This window comes from Rhipicephalus sanguineus, chromosome 1 (genome assembly GCF_013339695.2).
Source record: "Rhipicephalus sanguineus isolate Rsan-2018 chromosome 1, BIME_Rsan_1.4, whole genome shotgun sequence".
Taxonomy (NCBI): domain Eukaryota; kingdom Metazoa; phylum Arthropoda; class Arachnida; order Ixodida; family Ixodidae; genus Rhipicephalus; species Rhipicephalus sanguineus.
In genome coordinates, this window is record NC_051176.1 from 88,260,729 (window position 1) to 88,280,727 (window position 19,999).

Sequence of the window (19,999 nt, forward strand, 5' to 3'; positions counted from 1 at the left end):
TATTCTGATAAGACTATGCGCACCACGCGAGTAGAGTTTATTCTGGAGCTAACGCGGGCCCCAGTGATAACGCTCTAATTGTCGATAATAATTGTTGAGGTTTTCCGCCCCAAACCACGATATGATTATTAGAGATGCCCATAGACGTGAGCACAGGGGGGGGGGGGGGGGGCAGCGAGGCGGCCGCTCCCCCTATTCACCTAAGAGGGGGGGGGGCGCAAAGACCGCCCCACACATTGACATAATAGGGAGGGGCGGGGCTGCGACTCGGTGGTGGGGGCGCAATGTCAGCGCCATAGATTGACATTATTGGGAGGGGGGCGCTGCGACGAACCTCCGCCCCCCTGAAGGGGAACCCTGCGCACGCCTGTGGAGAAGCCGTAGTGAAGGCCTCCTGAAATACGACTTTTCGATTATTCATGTATTAATGACGACACGTTCCGCCGATGATCAGATTTTTCGACGGTCAACGAATGTACTCGACGCTATCGTTGTATTCTTTTGTGTCAATCGCTTGTACAGCGAGGTTTATTTGATTTTCTGGGCACCCCAGCTGCGGCAACTGCATTTCGATGGAGGCGAAATGCTACAGGGCCACTTACTCAGATTTAGGTGCACGTTAAAGAACCCCAAAAGTGGTCGAAATTCCGGTGCCCTCTACTATGGCGTCCCTCATAATCACATCGTGGTTTCGGCACGTAAAACACCCAAACAATTCTTATATTGATTTTCTGGACACAAGTTCCTCCAATAAAGAGTTTCGTCTTTAACAGTCTGATTACAACCTTACTTACCATTACAACCACGTCACATCTGGTCACAACACGTGTTCACTGCTCTCTTCATCCAATTGAGATTATTGTTTAGATCTAATATACCCATTTACACTTAACTAATAATTAGCTCTACAACTTCTCTATAGATGATCTTGCCTGTAAATAATACGTTATGAGTTGGCTGGTAAAATCTTAATTGATTACCTAAACTGATATAAAAAATTACTCTGAGTTACTTTAGGACACAGTGAACAATACTAAGTTTGTTGCTTTTTTAATGCACGCCGATTTTAATAGCGGTGCTGTTTAAGCCAGCCGTGCAGAGCGTCCGTGCAGAGCGAACAGAAATTATCATCATTATGAACAGGCACGCGCTCTCTTCATCCTCTTCTTCTTCGTCGTCTTCATCTTCCGCTTCGCTCTCAGAACACGTGCGCCGATTCCTCCGGCTCGGGATGCAATAACCTGATGGGCGAGAGAACCAGTACAGAGAAGAGAAATAAAGAGAGAAAGAGAAATAAAGACAGAGAAAGTCAGAACTCTTGGGGAAAAGTTTCTTGGCGAGATTCGAACACGTGTACCCACGATCCGAAGGTGAGCGTCTTAACCACTTCGCTATCCAGGCACACCAGCCGAGCATAGCATAGCCTTGTAAAGTACCGGTTGTTCAAAGTTAAGCTTTATGGTTTTGTTAAAATTCAGCACTGGGAAGACCGTGAAAACAACCTTTGCAGGTATGTTATGTATCCAGGGGGACACAAGGTGCGACAATAATTATCATTCTCAGCTGCCCAATTAACGAAGATGAATAATTAACTTTTTAATGAGTGCAGCAAGTGGCCATGTTTGTATTGAAAAGTTGGAGGCAGTCGCGTTTCTACGCAGTTGCACTTGGAAGAATTCTTCTAGCATGTCTGTGCCCCGAGATATTCCGCTGCAAAGTTTAATTGCGGTTTGCATGATTACGCGTGCAAAACGGTGAGGATCGGCGCAATGTTCCGCCCTGATGTGACGAGCAGTCAACGCTTGCTATCGCCAGCCGGTAGCAAAAGAGTAACCGTTATCATTTTTGCCTATGCCTTCGACCCGTTGTCAGATTAAACGCCGCATGCAACTGCCGCGGCACAACGGGGAGGAGCTTTGCGCCAGTGCTCACTGACAGCGACGTGAGCTGGAAGCCTATGATCTCTGACGATGGCGGTTGTTGCTGATGTTGATGCGCATAAATACATAATTATTAAATACGTAATTATTATAAAAAAACATGCGTTCCGTTGAAGGTGCGGGCAGGTGAAGCAATGGAGCCTTACTTTCGCACCAGTCTTCAAAACGCATTCGTATCATTTCACATGCCCTGTAAGTATATTACGTATCATAAATATTATTTGATGTCGTGCTTAATGTAATATTGTAAAGGTAATTTGATCAGTGTCACTACTCTCATTTTCTCTCCATTTCACGCTTGCTGTAATGGTGTATTAATAAGATTTGTATCCCTCATTGATATATCGTTATTCTATTCTGGCCGCACCTCCCTGATGCCATCCATAACCCAGGCTGTGAGGACTGCCAGTGGTTCCTCACTTCTAGTTCCACCCCTAGCAAATGTGTTCGTGAAGCAAAGTAAATAAATAAAAGTAAGATACTTTTCATTTCTCTGCTGCACGAATATCGGCACAGCGTAACATGCTCAATTTCGCCGGATCAACTGAACTTTCTCAGTTGGAATCTAGGCCGTAAAAAAAAAAGCGGTCATTTGAAACCTAGTCATTGATTTTCTTTTTGTTTTGCTCCTTTGCTCTGATCTCCAGTACTTTGTGATTACAGGCAATTCATGACCCCTACAAGACACAATACGCGAAAGACCCGTTTGTAATCAATACTATGGCTGTCCCCATAAAATGCGAAAAACATAAAGCCAATTGATAGAAGAGCATTTTCATATATATCTTCGACATATGTCGTTATGAGCTGAGTCTTAAAATACCCGCAATATTAGTTCGCATCCAAAACGTGGAAGGCAAAGTTGGGGCAACAAATAATATAAGCCACAGTAGAGGAGAGGACACATCATATAAAATGGAAGTTAAGGCGCTCAATAGTAATGACATGAATCGAAACAATAAAGGAAATAAATTTTCAGTAGATTCAAACGAAAAAATGGACGTGTATTATGAGTGTTACTGAAATGATAATGAAAAAATTTTATTCCCACAGCTTATAATGCAGTGGAAAACGCTGCCAATTGCACATAAAATAAGCACGACTGTTCAATTTATGACTAGTGAAAGCAGCTAACAATTGGAGCGAAAGTAGGGCTCGTGATTATAGAGCGCCCATCCATCTCGAAATTTCATATGTGAGATGGAAGACTGCGTACTCGGCAATTTGATCTTTGTTCCCGTCCCGCTTTCTATTTCCTCCCGCGTTTCATTTTGTTTCTGCCAGCGCAGAAAACGTGTCTCATTACTAGGGCGTTCAGCTTTGTTTCAGGTCATAGCTCAGATAGGAACAAGGGGGGCACGTGCACCTCCGTGGAGGATTCCAAGTGCCGTGGATGACATCGAAAAGCCATCAGAAACGCTCACGCACGCGCTCCAACCACAGAAGGGAGGGACGCACTGCTAGGTGACCCCATCGCGGCGCGGATTGGCACGGCCAAAAAGACACAAGGGAGCCGCTGTCACGGCCCACTCGCGCAGTGTGGCATCCTTGTTCTCGACTTGCCGGCTCACCGCAGATGACGTACCGGGAAGGCGCGTACAATCGACCGTGCCCGAGTAGGGGCTCGGCGAGCGAATAGACAGGTAGAAACACCCAGTTTGGCATGAGGCCCCGCGGACAAGCGTAAAGACCGTTTGACGAAAACAAAAGTGACCCCTCTCGTCCCTGGGGTCATGTACAAAGGACGTCCCCTCTGAGCGCGGCGTACGAGTAAAAGGGCCGAGGAACCCTTCTAGGTCAGATCCCTCGAGCCAGACCTCTTCTAAGCCGACTGCCATAAAGCGGTGCGAGGGAGGGACTTGTCTGCGCTGACCCTTCTCACATTGCCAAGGTCACGTAAGCCGCGTTGCCTCCTGCGAGCCAACCTCACAACGCGGTCGACTTTCTCCCCCGATTTCATATATAAACGACGTCACCAGCGATTGTGCTCAATGCAAGGTATACAACAGTCAAGCTGTGGTCCCTAAGACGGCTGCACTACGGCCGTCTGCGTCGCGGCTCGACACGGCAGAACTGCGCGGTCGCTACCAGTGCTCGTATCTGGACAGTGTGTAGCCACTCGGCATGGAGTTGCTCTCGGCAAGTCGAAATTTTCTCGCATCTGATCATTCAAGGTGTCGCTCCTCGCCGGAACAACAATGTGGCAATATGGCCTCCACTTCTTGTTGTTCTGGCATTGTTAACAATTGACATGTGCTACGTGTTATACATTCGAGATCCGCGTCCATGAAACCACTGATTTTAAGCAATGCTTATAGAACGTTTTTGGGAATAATATATAGCCGATGGATAATATGCAAGAGCCTGTTCTTGCTTATCATTTCATTGACTTAAGCGAGGATTGCGTGATTTTGGGCCTTTGAACAAAGACTTTTACCCTGCCAAAAACCGTTTGCAAAAAAGGGCACTGCTAAATCGGCTCAATGAACGGCATGACAAACAAAATTTCTTGGGCGTGGAGAAACTTTTGTTATACTTCCCCTGCTAACTGTGAAAACTTCCATCGCCGCAGATTTATCTTGAAATTGTTCTTTGGTTTATAAAACGGCAAGCAGTTGTACGTTACAAATTCAGCCCAGTGAACTTTATTGACCGAATATGTTGTGTTTTTGGCGGTTAAAGCGCAGGTTTTTGGTTCGTCCTGGTATGGTAACATCACTCGAGCATCGTGCCCAATTTTGACCTGCCGGAAAAGCAATTCGTTAATGAACGGTGCTTCAAGGCAATAAAGTTTCATACAGGCCACGTTAAACTTAAATCGTTCTGTATGGGGTTAGTTTGGCTTATCTTTAACTGCCGCTATACCCGATTATGGGCGGATGTGCAATCATGACTTCAGTTTAGATGTGGGGCTTACTTTATGGAAATATTTTATTGTCGTGCACAGCTGGCACCATCAGCAGAGAGTCTTGCTAACTTCGGTTGTACTGTTTTTCTTGGTCCCACCTGAACTGCCTTGGAGGGATATGTATAGCTAGGAACAGTGTAAACACCATCCGTCAGGTTGCGGAAACACGTGCAAAAAAAGGCCCTTGTGCCCTAAAGACGCGAAGAGGTTTGTGCATAAATAGCCATTATGATTGCAGTGGAATGAGGATGTAGCTTTAAACGTTATTTTCTCCCTTGCTTCGCTAAGTGGCGCCAATACTTTCAGTGTTGTATATAGCAAAAAATGTAATTACGACTATTTTTACTTTGTACTACAGTTACACTTCAGACTACATAAATCACGCTTGCTTTAACTTCAGAGAGTGATGCACTTGAGACTGAAATAGAAGACATTGCTCACTATTACTATTCGCTACATTAGAGATTTATCACTGGTCGCATGTAATGTTCTTCTACGCTTGTACTGCGGATGAATCAATTTGTTAAAATTAAGCCCTATGTTTGAGCCAAGACAGAAAACCTACTATGTCTTTTTTTGTTATTTGTGCATCTGATTTCTGAGAACGATTTCTGAGAACGTGATTTCTCAGAACCTATTAATGAAAGCATGCGCTCATGTTTGATAAATCAGGCTGACTGGCCGCTACTTTTCCGCAAGGAAAAGTAGCGGCCAGTCACGGCCGAAACACGGTCAACCTTCTAAGTGAATCACTTGCACATCATAAATGCATAGTTCTCGGAGCTCATTTGTACTTCCAGTACTCGTATACCAGCTTCGCTGCATTAAACTACAGTATAGAAGTAGTATTTCGTAACAGCATAGCAAATATATAATTGGGTAGATTCCCCCAGACTGATCGGGCCTATTGACTGTCTGGCCACTTGAATTTGCCCGTAGGTGTGATTACTCGTTGCGTACGTTTCAAGCTTTTTTATACATTGTTTGCTTTGCTGGCGAAAGAAGGATGAACCTATGTTGCATGAATACAGTTCTATAAAGACATGTGAACGGGAAGCTGTAAAAGTAATAGTCGACTATCCTTCCCTGCCCTTGACGTGCGTACTCTGTTGAAAGCCCTAGCAGCTCTAGCGAACTTCTAGTTCTGCGTAATTGTGTTTAGAGGCCTGAATACCACACAATGCAAAACGCCATAGTGCCCTCGCCTTTCCAGTTGCTTTTTTCCCTACTTTTAGCAAGTCATGGAGTCGCTGGTCTCCGTGGCTATCGGCTCTTCAAGGGCCCCCTGGGCACCGGCATCAGTCAGCGCCTTGGTGGCGGCGGGAGCTTGAGCATGGGAGGTTTGAACAGCTTTGGAGGATTCGGACACTCTGGTGGTGGCTTCGGCAGCGGTGGCTTCAGCACCGGCAGCTTCGGGGGAGGCGGTTTCGGTGGTGGAAGCTTCGGAGGCGGCGGCGGCAAGCGACATCAAGTCTACATTGTGGAATATGTCCGAACAATCAGAAGGTACGTGTAAAGGAAAGATGGTTGATCCCTCTGTCATAGGAATCGGTATAACAGGAAAGTAAAACGTGTCGTCACAGAAGTAGTTTGATTGCTTTAGTGCGTTGGTATATCAGAGCTTGTATAATGTCTATTGTTGTTTGGCAGATGTAGCACCGAGTGATGTGGACGCACTCACGTTGACGCCTAGTGACACATTTCCGTACCGACGACTAACGCCCATGATCACCCTTAGACAGTGTGACTTAGTGTGAACGCCCTTAGACAGTGACTCTCTTGGAGCATCTCATTTGAGATTGATGAGCTCAAGCTAATATGTCAGCCGAGCAAGAAGGTTAGCGAACAAAATTACACATCTCCCGCTAAAGGGAACCATGTGTGGATGCGAAGCAGCGGGGAGATGGTTCGCTTGAGCGGGGGATGGCATATTTTTTTTAGGAGCTGGCTGCCAGGTTCTTAAGCTGGGTGAATCCCGCGCCGTAAGCTGCATCCATCCATTCAAAGCGTCGTGGAACGCGAAAAGGAAACGCTACGCGCGTCGTGTCTTCCCAATGGCCTGGCCATTAATTCTCACGGGGCGAGCAGGAGCGCGGTCGACAGGCGCGGGAGAGGGGGGGGGGGCGTAGGAGATGAGAGAGAGGTGGAGGCGACGCGCATGTGCAGTGGGGGTGCGGAGGCCTCCCGAGGCGTGCTTGTGCTGGCACTAACGCTAACACTAGCGGCGGCGTTGACGCTGGCGCTCATCGCGGCGTTGCGCAGGAGAGAATGAGGTGCGCGAGAGGGGGGAGCGTAGAAGATGAGAGAGAAGGGGAAGGGACGCGCATGCGCAGTAGGGGTGTGGGCAATGCGGGAGTGATGGATGGACAAAGCCCCCGCTTTAAGCTGGTTGGCATCTAAAAACTTGGAGGACGCTTGACCTTCGCCTTCAAGAGTAGAACGCGGTAGCGTAATCGAGTCCCGTGCGCATCGCCTTCTCAAGTGCTAGCCTAGTTTCGGATCTCGGTGCAAGCCTCATCAGTGCTGCAAGCAAATGAACGACTGTGCGCGTAACATTGGCCGTTTCAAACTATCCTAGAATTCCTACTGCAAGTACAGTTGTTAAGTGCCCACTACATCATAATTCTTCATATTGCGAATCAGCGAAGGCCCCACTACGCGTCCGTAAGGCAACACGCGAACCTACGCAGCTGCTCACTTTGCTGATGCTTTTGCAGCTAGTGATGATTAAATAAGTGTGCGTGCTTTGTAATGGATGGGCCTTAAAAACACCCATTCTCTGCGCAATTCACATGTTGTGACGCCTAGCGCGATTCTACGCTTCTGCCCCGCAATATTAAATGCGTTAATTAGACTCCTTCCACTACATGACATTCATGTAGTGTTTTTTTTTTCGAAGCAGCTTCAAGCAATGGCGTGGCTCTGTGGAAGAACACCTACTTGCCACGCAGACAGCCTTAGTTACAATTCGCACTCGAACCGAAGCTTTTTATTATTTATTTTAATTGCATCTTTGTCGATTTTCTGGTCACGGATAAGACGATGATTTTTCGCTCATAACCAACGACTGCGACACCGATGCCGACACCGGAATATCTGTGCAACGAGCTCTTTAACGCTATCGCATTAAAAAGCACAATCGACAAGGAACATAATTTTCGACAATATGATTTATTCCTTGCTGAGTGTGAGGTTTATTTATGAGTGAGGTTATCAGCAAGAAACAAAACTAAAACTAAGACGAGTTTGTCAAACGATTAGTTGGAATCAACAGAGGCGCATCATCTCTGAAAATTATAGCAGGCGAAAACGTTCGATATAAATAATTGCGGAGATTAGTAACATTTGTTGGCATTAAAGACAGGCATGAGTTAAATATTTGCACTATAACGCTGTCATGTGTCGCTGCACTCGTAGCGTGAACATCAAAAGCTTCGATTAGTAAACCACTCCTCACTCATTGAATGGACGCCTCCACGAGGGCATTAGAGTTTATGAATTACTGGTGTTACGGACTCTTCATTACGTCAAGTAAACAGCCATATGCCATACATCAAGGAATGGAGGAATCTAATATTATTATTCTAAGCGGACATGTACTTAGGTCTAAAAACTTCAATTTACAAATTGCTCCTTCAGGTTAACTAATTACCGGCCAATGTTTTCTGAAAATGATTACAGGAGTGCGCTGAAGCGTGACCACGTAAAATTTTTGACCACTTTTTTCTTGGAGTGAATGTAAATATACGATGATTATGATGGTAAGAATTGCGAACATCATAGTCCACTGGTGCCCATTTACAGGATCACTCCATACCTTGATGTGTTCGCGACATCTGCAAAACTTCATAAGAATCTTGTGCGAACAAACGTGTTACATTTCGTGATTTCGTTGAGGTGATTTAGGCCTTTTAAGTAAACGGCCCGAGCATAGCTATATTGCATAGAAATAAATAACCTGTTGACTACGCGTAAGAACTCTATCCTTATAAATAGGCATTATTGTTACCTGTGAGTTCCTCACAGTTGATACTTTTCTATTTAGTTTCTTACCCCCCTCCCCCAACCCCTTCCCTCTTGTGTATGGAAAAAAATATCGTTTATACCGTTAGCGAAGGTATTTATGACGGGCTGCTACTAACGTACTGCCAAACTCTATTATGTATTTACAGGGCCACGGTTCTGGCTTCGGCAAGTCGTCAGGAGGAGGCTTCGGCACGGGGCCTATCTATATCATCCAGCAGATTAGCGGCGGTGGGGGGTTCGGTGGAGCTGGTTTCGGCGCAGGGTGGAAGCCCGGGGGTATGGGCGGATTCGGTGGTGGTGGATGGAAGGCCACTGGGGTGGTGGTGGTGGTGGGGTGGAAGGCGACTGGAGGTTCCGGTGGCGTGTGGAACATGGGAGGTGGCTTCGGCGGCGGCTGGAAGTCGGCAGGTGGTGGAGTAGGAGGAGGATGGAAGACTGGAGGTGGAGGAGGTATGAGTGACACCTACGTAGTGATCACCAGCAAAAACAGTGGTAGTGGAGGCAGCGGCTGGTGGTGAGGCAGTGGTTCCCATGGAAGAACTCGACGGATCTCTCTCAGGTGAGGACTCTGCACGAACCTCCCCTATTATATATCAGTTCGCTGCATATGCGAAGGAGTATAGAGAGCTCAGTTGGCCGTGTTTAGATGAGTTACAATTAAAAAAAGAAAAAAAAGAAAGATGGGCACGCATTGACTTATCACCATAAGCTTCTGTATTTTTAAATAAAAATATTCTGGGGGGAAGTAGAGTGAGCGTGTGTGTTCTAGTGTCGCCCCTAGCGAGAAGTTGCATGAAAGTACCGTTCGCATACAATACACAAATAAATAAAAAATCACATTGCATGACTCAAGCTACATTGTGGCTTCGAGCTACAGTCGAGTGCTCGTCAATTTCCCTTTCTTACATTTTAATTGGGCATCATAACTCTTCAAGAAACTCTGGCACAGCATTATCTCCTCCATTTTATATTCAGGACTTGTAGATATCACAAATATCAAGTAAGCTAAGATACACGACGGCCGGTCTCTTAGCCGAATACACAAAACGTCCTCACTCGTATTATGAATGCAAGGTTGACCGTAGACGTTCTCAGTTTTTCTGTGAACAGTAGTTCGGCTGATATAAAAAACACGACTAAAACAATGAACTAGCGTATGAACAAATTTAACATGATGACGTTTAAAAAAAAGGTTGCCTGCTCTGAATTACTTCATGTTTAGTACAGCTTCCACGAAGAAAGATTTCACCTATAATAAGCCATTCAAGAAATGAGGACACACGACATTTATTAGGCTGTATATATTGATTTCGGTGTTTTATGTATCAACCTCGAATAATATTATGCAAATAAGAGGCCTTTCAAAAATATATTCCACCCACTTTAAGCTAAACAGTAGCAAAACAGCCATTTGGGCTAGTTGGTAACGGTTCATATCTTAAAGCAAATAGGCGCACTATGGGAACAAGGACAAAAGGGAGGAACCGACGACACAAAGCGCTTTGTGTCGTCGGTTCTTCCCTCTTGTCCTTGTTCCCATAGTGCGCCTATTTGCTTTAAGATATAAGCTAAACAGTTGAGGAGAAAGTGTAACAAGACATTTCATTTGTGCATACCTCCTGCCCACTCTTTTTTTTTTCTCCGTTTAACGCACTTAACTGGCGCAGGGCAACAAATGACTCGTGTCTGGTTGACCTGGTTCTCCAAATCGTCCTTCTGACAGTTTCTCAGTGCATCAAGCCAACTTAAGCGTTTGGATGGACATCCTTGGCGAGTTAAACACTGGTCGGAGGATGGAGTGGCGATTTCTTTCCTTAGCAGATTACACTAGATCATTGCCACGTCTTATCTGACAAGTATGCAATACACTTTCCGTGCGCCCATAATTTTTTTCTGCACCTGAGTTACACAAAAATGGGTATCTTTGTCACTGCAGGTACTTCAGCGACACGGATGCAGGTGTCATCTGGCGCCATAGTTGGGAAATACGAAATTCCAGTCAAGTGCGGAAGTATTCCTGATCTGGAAGTTCGGAGTCATGCAACAAAACAGCCCAACGCACACTCTCCTTTTGTACAAAGCCCGGCACATTCTCTGCTTGCGAAGAAAAGCCTGCCAAGTCAACTTGCACCAACATCTTCCATCATCGTATGTCATGATTGCGAAATAAAATAATATTCGCTCACACTCAAAAACAAAGTCATCATAACGCACAAACACAAGGGTTCCTCTCATCGTCTTGCAATGCATTAAAATGTCTTGAAACAGGAATTGCCATGCTCGCACTTTTAACTGAATGAAAGTTTAAGAAGCAAGGCTTTCGTTGCGATGCAGGTTGCATTGAATCACAAGAAACAAATAAACCTAGAGAGATATTGTATTTTTGCTGCCTTTGAAAGCAGACCATGAAAATATTACTGCAATAAAATTGCACTGCTACATGATCTGTGTTTTGTTGTTTCGTTATGGCCCCAGGCAACAAAGATGACACTCATATTCAATGTTTTGGGAAATATGCCCAAAGTTAATAATCCCAATAGCCAGTATTCTATAGGAACTTTTTTCAACACTTAATACAACTATGCTCTTAAATACTGGATAGAGAGAATTCGATAGAGGACTACGAAAGAACACAGAAGCACAGGACTTTCCTAGTCCTGTATCGAATTCGCGCTATCCAGTATTTAAGAGTATGAACCAACTAGCCCAGCAACAATTTCTGTTAATTCTAAAAAGACAGGGCGTGCAAACACGGACACAAGAAAGAAGTCAGGACACCACAAACGCCGACTAACAACTGAAGAGACGCACAACGGCTGAAAAGAAAGAAGGCACGAAAACATATCTCCGCATGCCCATGCAACAGGCGAACCTATCAATCCGGCACGCGTGGCGGTCTACGTGGAAGATAACTGTTAAGGCATTTAATTTCATCTTTATGCAAGTTAATCGACGGTTGGCTCACGCATGCGCTACCACTATTCTCGATATGCCATGCTTCAATCATCAGGCGCGTTTCTTCATTTCTATACCGGTACAACACTGCGCATTCATCAAATTTTGGCGTGCACTTACAATCTACACAATGTAAAGATAGATTAGAAGGTGAGCCTCCTGTTAGCGATCTCTTATGTTCCAACAATCTCTGGTTGATGCATCGGCCCGTCTGTCCTACGTAGAAGCGGCCGCAGCTGAAAGGGATCTTATACACCACACTCGTACGGCAATCAGTGAATTTGTTGGTGTGTTTTACGAAACAAATATCGGTCCGCTTATTGTCTTTTACTCCGTCATTCTTCCTCTGCACAGCGGCACAAATCTTACCTAGCTTATTGGCAGCCGTGAAAACAACATTAACGCCGTATCTAGTTCCTACTTTCTTTAGCCTGTGAGATACGCGATGAACGTATGTACCGTATACCCACGACATGTTTCTTTCTATCGCTTTCTGCAACCATGTTCGGACTTAACACAATAAACTTCTTTAAACGTTCAGCGACCGTGGCCACTGCATCACGAGGATACTCTACATCTAAAAGACGTGTAACCTGTGCGTAAAAGCTATCACTCATTTTGTGCTCACACGACATGGTGAGGGCTGACTTAAGGCAAGACATGGCGATGCCGTTTTTTTACAACTTCCGAGTGCTTTGACGAAACATTTAACAGCGGTTTTGAAGATCTAGGAGAATGCTGCCAGCACACGTGCTCCTTCTGGAACGTTAAGGAAATGTCTAGAAATTGTATTCCATTATTCTGAGGCACCTATTTAGTAAAGCACAGCTCTCCTCCATTTAATTCAATTTTTTCGCTCACGGAAGTTACCACCTTTTCGAAGTCCTCACCACTACAAAAAATCAGGTAATCGTCCACATAACGAAAAACCTTAATAACTGAATTACCTAACGCGCCTTCCAAAAGACTGTCAATCTTGCTAAGGTATAAATCACTAAGAACCGGAGCAACTTTAGAACCAATACATATTCCTGATTTCTGAACATAAACGCCTTCCTTCCAACCTACCAGCGTCGACTTTAAATACATGGAAAGGATTTCTAGGAATGCCCCGGTAGAAACACCACATTTATCGGTGAAAACCGTTTGGTGCGCTTGTTCGTTAATACATTCATTAACACAATTTAACAAGTCCTCATGCGGCAAAGAATAATACAGGTCTTCAATATCCATACTAAAAGCCTTACAACAGCCGGGGTTTTCCTCTGAGAGGAACGGAACTAGCGCCTGAGAATGACGCATACGAAAAGGGTCTGAAAAACTCAAAGAGGTTAAGCAGTTCTGCAAATGACTAGATACAGCGACTTGCCAGGTGCCTTGCTCTGAAACGATTGCTCGAAACGGAATCTCTTTCTTATGTGTTTTGGCTGAAAAAAAACCAAGTCTAAAGTAAGTAATTTAGCCTTCTTGACATTACAAGCTATTTTCTCAAGATTATGTATTAACAAAAGGTCGACAGCACGTTGCCTAACACCGATGGCTTAAGGTTTACCGTCCTAAAATTCTTTTCAATGGCTGTTAATGCTTTTTCTGAGCACAAACTGTCAGGCATAGTTACAAAATACCCTTCCTTATCTGAAATTACTGGCCTGAGTTTCTTCTCGACACAGTAATTAACCAAAGGCCGGATAGGATCAGAACACTTGAGATGCATATTAGAACCCTTGATGCTAGCGACGCAGTCTGAAATGCAGTGGGAACGCTCTGCAGGAACAAGTCTAGTGATTGTACGCGGCAAACTTAAAACGTCTATTGGTTTCAGGTTCGGCTTAAAACAGTATTTAGGACCTAAGGCTAGGGTTTTGCAGTGATTATCATCTAAGGCAGCTCCTCCAAAGACTAGCAAGTTATTTTGCGTATACCTACGTGTCTTAGGTATACCGTACATTCATCGCGTGTCTCACAGGCTAAAGAAAGTAGGAACTAGTTACGGCGTTAATGTTGTTTTCACGGCTGCCAATAAGCTAGGTAAGATTTGTGCCGCTGTGCAGAGGAAGAATGATGGAGTAAAAGACAATAAGCGGACCGATATTTGTTTCGTAAAACACACCAACAAATTCACTGATTGCCGTACGAGTGTGGTGTATAAGATCCCTTTCAGCTGCGGCCGCTTCTACGTAGGACAGACGGGCCGATGCATCAACCAGAGATTGTTGGAACATAAGAGATCGCTAACAGGAGGCTCACCTTCTAATCTATCTTTACATTGTGGAGATTGTAAGTGCACGCCAAAATTTGATGAATGCGCAGTGTTGTACCGGCATAGAAATGAAGAAACGCGCCTGATGATTGAAGCATGGCATATCGAGAACAGTGGTAGCGCATGCGTGAGCCAACCGTCGATTAACTTGCATAAAGATGAAATCAAATGCCTTAACAGTTATCTTCCACGTAGACCGCCACGCGTGCCGGATTGATAGGTTCACCTGTTGCATGGGCATGCGCAGATAAGTTTTCGTTCCTTCTTTCTTTTCAGCCGTTGTGCATCTCTTCAGTTGTTAGTAGGCGTTTGTGGTGCCCTGACTTCTTTCTTATGTCCGTGTTTGCACGCCCTGTCTTTTTAGAATGAATACTTACCAACTAGCTCAGCTCTCTGTTATTCTAAAATTCTTTTAAACGGCACCTATACGTTTAGTTCATAAAATTAACTGCAACTAAGGCATCACGGCTTTTTAGTGCTACCCATAACCAATATTTATGTCAGGAAGCTACCAATTCTCTTCGAGACAATCGGTGCCACTGCCCTTACTAGTCGTCCTTTTTACCTACGCCATGGCTTTACAACAGAGTAACTAAATATGTTACGCGGATACTGTTAATATTCCCGGAAGCAAAACAAACACCACATAGAGAGACAAGAAAGTAATCCAGCACTTGACCCATGAAAGGGACGCAATTTCCACCGACTTGAAGAGCACGAGACACAAAAGTGAAAACAACATTATGGAACTCCATTATACTACACTACACACAACAATGGAATCCCGTTCCCTCATAATAATCTGGAATAGTTTGTGGGCGTCGTATGAGACTAAATGTAAAGTTTTTTTGTAATGTAGTGGGTCAGGAGCGAAAGTCTAGGCCATTGGAACTTTACTGACACCAGAGCAGACGGCTATGTCTATGCACAAAGGAGGACATTGTTCGAGAACATGGCTGGAGTGTTCGATGCAAGTTCTTCCTAGTGAAGACGATGCGCCACGTTTACGCAGTTATTTCGCAAATTGGGACAAAGGAAACTTTACTAGGCATTGTAAGGCACGTCCTGACATGAACGTCGACTTCTGCGGTGGTGTGTGTGAGGAGGTGCTCAGAGGCATGATCAAGGATTCACAGTAACCATCTTCCTGGTTTGCTACCATTCTATTATTTTGTCATAGCTGAGATAAAGAAACAAGTGGTGCCACAGGATATCTAATAAACAGCGAATAACAATTATCGAAGCTTTGCCAGAGAGCGAAAACTCCCTACACCTCGCATGGGACGCGTTTTCGCATGCTGATACGTTGCAGCAGCGCCGCTTCCACCGTTGGCGGCTACCGGGCATCCAACTAGAAATAATTCACAAACAAAACATGTATTTCATGTCGTTACTGGTGAGGTAGACAAATAGAGGGAAATGGCGTGAAACCGAGAGGAGGACGGTTGCCGCAGGAGCTCTACTTTCCCACTTCGCATGCAAGCGTGATATGTTCGTGCTCTTTTGCAGGTCCGCTGGCCGCACGGGCGACGCGGCCATTCGTTAAATTTAGTTAACCATTTCTTTAATTTTGTTCGTGTGTTGTGAAGTGAACAAACGAAAGCTGACCGATTTCTCAATAAGACAAAACTCAATCAAGACAAGCAAAATTTCAGTCTGCTTTGGTTAATCACACGATTTTTTTTATGTTTTGTTATATTGTAATATGGTAATGTGCCAGATGTCTTTATTGTAAAAATAATCTGTTTGCTGCAGCCAAATTCGTGAACGGAGCAGGAGCCTCTGTCAGGCCTTGGTGCCTTTTGCTCTTGCCACCTTTCTGTAATGTTACAGAAGAAATAAAGCCTTATTATTATTATTCGTACTAAAAAACAGACATACACGCAGTGTGAAAGTGTCAGTGTGCAAAGAAGCTTTAATTGTCAACTGAAATATGCACATAATGAGCAAACATTGAACCCAGAATATTCGAACCAATGGGAAAATTATTAACAATCACGACCAGGCCACGTCGTACTTAACTCAATCACGGAAAGCAGATGGCTTTTAAGGGCTCGTTTTTCTTTGTAAGACACAATAATATTGAGAACTAACAGACAATAACGCCAAGGAAAGTACAGGGGGTGTTATCGGTAGTATTTAGAATATAAATGTGAAGAAAGTAAAGTGGACGAAAAGATAACTTGCCGCCGGCAGGGACCGAACCTGCGACCTTCGAAAAACGCGTCCGATGCTCTACCACTGAGCTACGGCGGCGGTCATCACCCCTTCCACTTTATAGGGTATATATGTGCATTTAAACCCTAGGAGTGTTAGTCAGCGCCGATCGCAGCCATGGCGGCGTGTGTTGAACACTTTTTTTCTGCCTTTTGGTGTCACGTAGCACGTGATCTTTTTGCGAGCTGGCAGCTGACCAATAATCCCTCGCATACTACCTGAAGGCATCAAGTCTGCCAGAACGAGACCCTTCCTATCAACGAAGGAAAGAAGATGGAATTTAAGGGCTTGTTTTTTTTTTTTGTTAGACACAATAATAATGAGAACTAACAAATAATAATGCCAAGGAAAGTATAGGAGATGTTATTTGTAATAATTGGGATATAAATGTGAAGAAAGTAAAGTGGACGAAAAGATAACTTGCCGCCGGCAGGGACCGAACCTGCGACCTTCGAATAACGCGTCCGATGCTCTACTACTGAGCTACGGCGGCGGTCATCCCCCCGTCCACTTTATCCGACGTTGGAATCGTATATTTAACTATATATGCCGTTGGGCAAACTCTCAAAATTAAAGAAAAAAAAAACAGAGAGCATGACCGAAAGAAAAACAAACAGAAAAATGAAGAGAAACAAAGGAAGCGAGGGAGAGAAGCACAGAGAGATATCGATAAAAATAAAGATAGAAAGGCGTAGCAAAAGAGAGAAAGAGGTATAAAGAAACATAGATGAAAAAGAGATAGAAAAAACAGAAACAAAGACAGAAAGTGAAAGAAAGAGAGAACTAAAAAGAAACAAAGAAAGTGAGAGAAAGAAGCAGAGAGAGAGCGAGAAAGAAAGGGAAGAAAGAAAAGTAAAGCTAGGAAGAGCGAGAAAGAGAAAGAAAGAAATAGAAATGAACGGGTAAAAAAACAGGCACAAGAAACAGAGAGAAAGAGAAGGAAAGAGAAGAAAGAAAGGGAAAAAATGGAGAGAAACAAGGAAGGGCACTCAGCCCCGCTCTTCCTTCAGGCTTGGCACCACTAGTGCGAAGCTGCCATTTTTTTTTTTTTTGTTTTGAAGTGGTGCGCAGCTTATCATGAATTGTTATCAACTCGCCCAAACGTATTCAACAGTTAATTAATATTCAATAACACATTATTTTAAAATATCGATTTCAACGCAAAACCTTCAGTATGAAAGTTCCAGACCTTGTTGACAAATATCCTAACCATTTCTGTCTGCGCTGATAGCTGCGGGGAGTGCAATTCTTGCGGCCTACGGAGTACGTGTGAAGCTACAAAAAGTATCACGTGACTATCCTTGCACGTAGTGACATTAGTGGCCTCATATACACGCTAAGCTAATGGTGCATGCTGCGCGCAGAACGAAGGTATGAATAGGGAGCACAAAAAAGAAAAAACGAAGACCATAGGCTAGGGTCAGTCCTATAGTATGTATTGATGCCTTCGCCGCTGCCCCAGGAACGTCAAACACCTGTTTGATGTCCTTGCGAGGAAAAAATATTGAAGGGAGTAGCTTCGCGCCGTGGTATTCGCTTGCCTTGGCTAGCTGCGTGGCGCAATGCCCTGTCATTTATTACGTTTCTTTTCTCCGTAACAGACAATATATATGGGTAAAAGTAAGGAAGTCAAGACCGTCGTATATGAGCCATGACATTTGCTCAAATCATGTTGAAGCATTTTGTCTACGTGCAGCATCGGTCATTTTTTCGCTACATATCTGAGGGTGATAGCTGGTCGGATGACGATTTTATTCAATCGACTATGAAAACAATTTTTTGCTTCAGTCGCAATACCTGGAGAAAAGGGCGACCAGAGAAACAATAAAAGGATGGACAAGCGGGTGGGTTGACCTTTATTCATTCTAGAGCAGCGCACAAACTGATACAGACACGGATTGCGTTTTTCTGTCCTGTCAGTCTGTGACACCTTGTGCGCTGCACTTTGTGTTCAGTGTCGATTGTGTCTGCCCTCTTGTCTACTCTCACCTCACATATATTTCTTTGTGTCAGAGCTAGCCACGAGAAATCTAAGCGTCTTAAACAGACAGGTTTATCCTTGGCTTTGGAAAAAAGGTTGATCCAAATGAAATTAGGAGTGTTAGACATAATACTACGCACATCCTGGCAATTGACGCTAGAATAAGGAGAATCTGTGTGGAGCCCCACGTGGATCACCTTTGTGGTCTAACCGTCTTGAAATGCACGAACGGGCACCGTTCTGAAGACGTCCTTTCTGGAGGCTATTCTCAAAGTTTGACTGTTCGAAGGAATACTTCTACTCTCTCGTGCACAGACTGACAAGGTGTCGCAGACTACTGCGCAATCTCGTGACACGCTTTATTCAACTGATGAAAACCCATTTGCAGTTTGGGCAGTCATATTCGTACTGGGATCATTACTGGACCCGCGCTTTTAGGCAACCAACTCACTACGTAGGGCCAAAGTGCAAATAATACACAGCTCGTATTGAGATATAGCAGATGGATAGTCGGCTAGTGCAAGACCCGCAACAGCTTTGACATTGCGTGGTTAGGCTCGTAGACACATAGGCAGCGTTTTCATAAACGTGAAATGCAAAAAAAAAAGCTCCTGTACGGAGATTTCGGTATACGTAAACAAAGAAAAAAAAGGAACTTGGAGAAGCTTGAGCTTCGCCTACATGAGTAGAACACGATAACGTAATCAGGTCCCGTTCGCCCTTCTCAATTGCTAGCCTAGCTTCGCTTCTCAATGGACACCTCAACCATACTGCAAGGATAGGAAAACCTAACATTGGCTGTTTTAAACTATCCTAGAATTCGTACTACAAGTACAGTTGTGAGGGGCGTCATTCTTCTACGCCAAAATTCTTCTTTTTGCAAATAGGCTAAGTGCAGTCGCCCAAATATTTAACTATCGTTTGCGAGCGGCAATTTTTTTGTGTATCTTAGCCATATGAATGAATTAAATTCCCGAAAGGATGAGGGCAAGTGCACGCCCACAAAGCGCATGCCCACAACAATTTTTAGCTATTTCGTTCATTCCTATGGCGCTGACACACGAAAAAGCTGCCGCTGGGCACAACAGTTAAACATTTGGCCGGCTGTACTCACTACGCGTCCGTAAGGCAACACGAGCACCTGAAAAAATTTTTATGCTGTTGCTAACAATGATGTTTAATTGTGCTTGCGCGCTTTTATAATTTTTGGCTATTGAATCCAATCACTCATTGCGCAATTCAGATGTTTTGACACCTGGCGCGGTTTCTACGCTTCCGCCACGCCATATTACATGCGTCAAGAAGTCTTCTCGCACTACATGGCATTCGTATAGGTTATTTTTCCCCGAAGCAGTTTCAAGCACTAGCGCGGCTCTGTGGTAGAACATCCGCTTTCCCATGCTGCAGTCCTGGATTCGACTCGCACTCGAACCAAATATTATTATTATTTGTTATTTGCATCTATATGGAATTTTCACTCACCGACAACGCTGATTTTTCGCTCACGACCTAGGACGCCGACACCGACGCCAAACCTGGTATTTCTGCGAAATAGGCTCTTTAACGCTATTCACGCTAAAAAGAAAGAGAAAAAGAAACAGGTTGCCAAAATTCTTGCTACTTCGTTACGTCGTGCCTTATGATGAAGACGTCGTTATGACGCGCAAAAATAAGATATTTTCAAATAGTGCATAGAGCATCATGCGCGGATC

At 44.4% G+C, this 19,999-nt stretch overlaps 1 protein-coding gene across 1 annotated transcript in view; it reads left to right on the top strand.

Annotated features, from left to right (window-relative positions):
- Positions 1-9,392, top strand: part of LOC125756469 (uncharacterized) — a 16,600-nt gene extending 7,208 nt beyond the window's left edge. The window contains exons 2-4 of the mRNA XM_049411309.1: positions 6,084-6,354; positions 6,634-6,685; positions 9,021-9,392. Of these exons, the coding sequence (XP_049267266.1) occupies positions 6,084-6,354; positions 6,634-6,685; positions 9,021-9,392 (695 nt within the window). The remainder of the gene's footprint in view (positions 1-6,083; positions 6,355-6,633; positions 6,686-9,020) is intronic.
- The last annotated feature ends 10,607 nt before the right edge of the window (positions 9,393-19,999 follow it).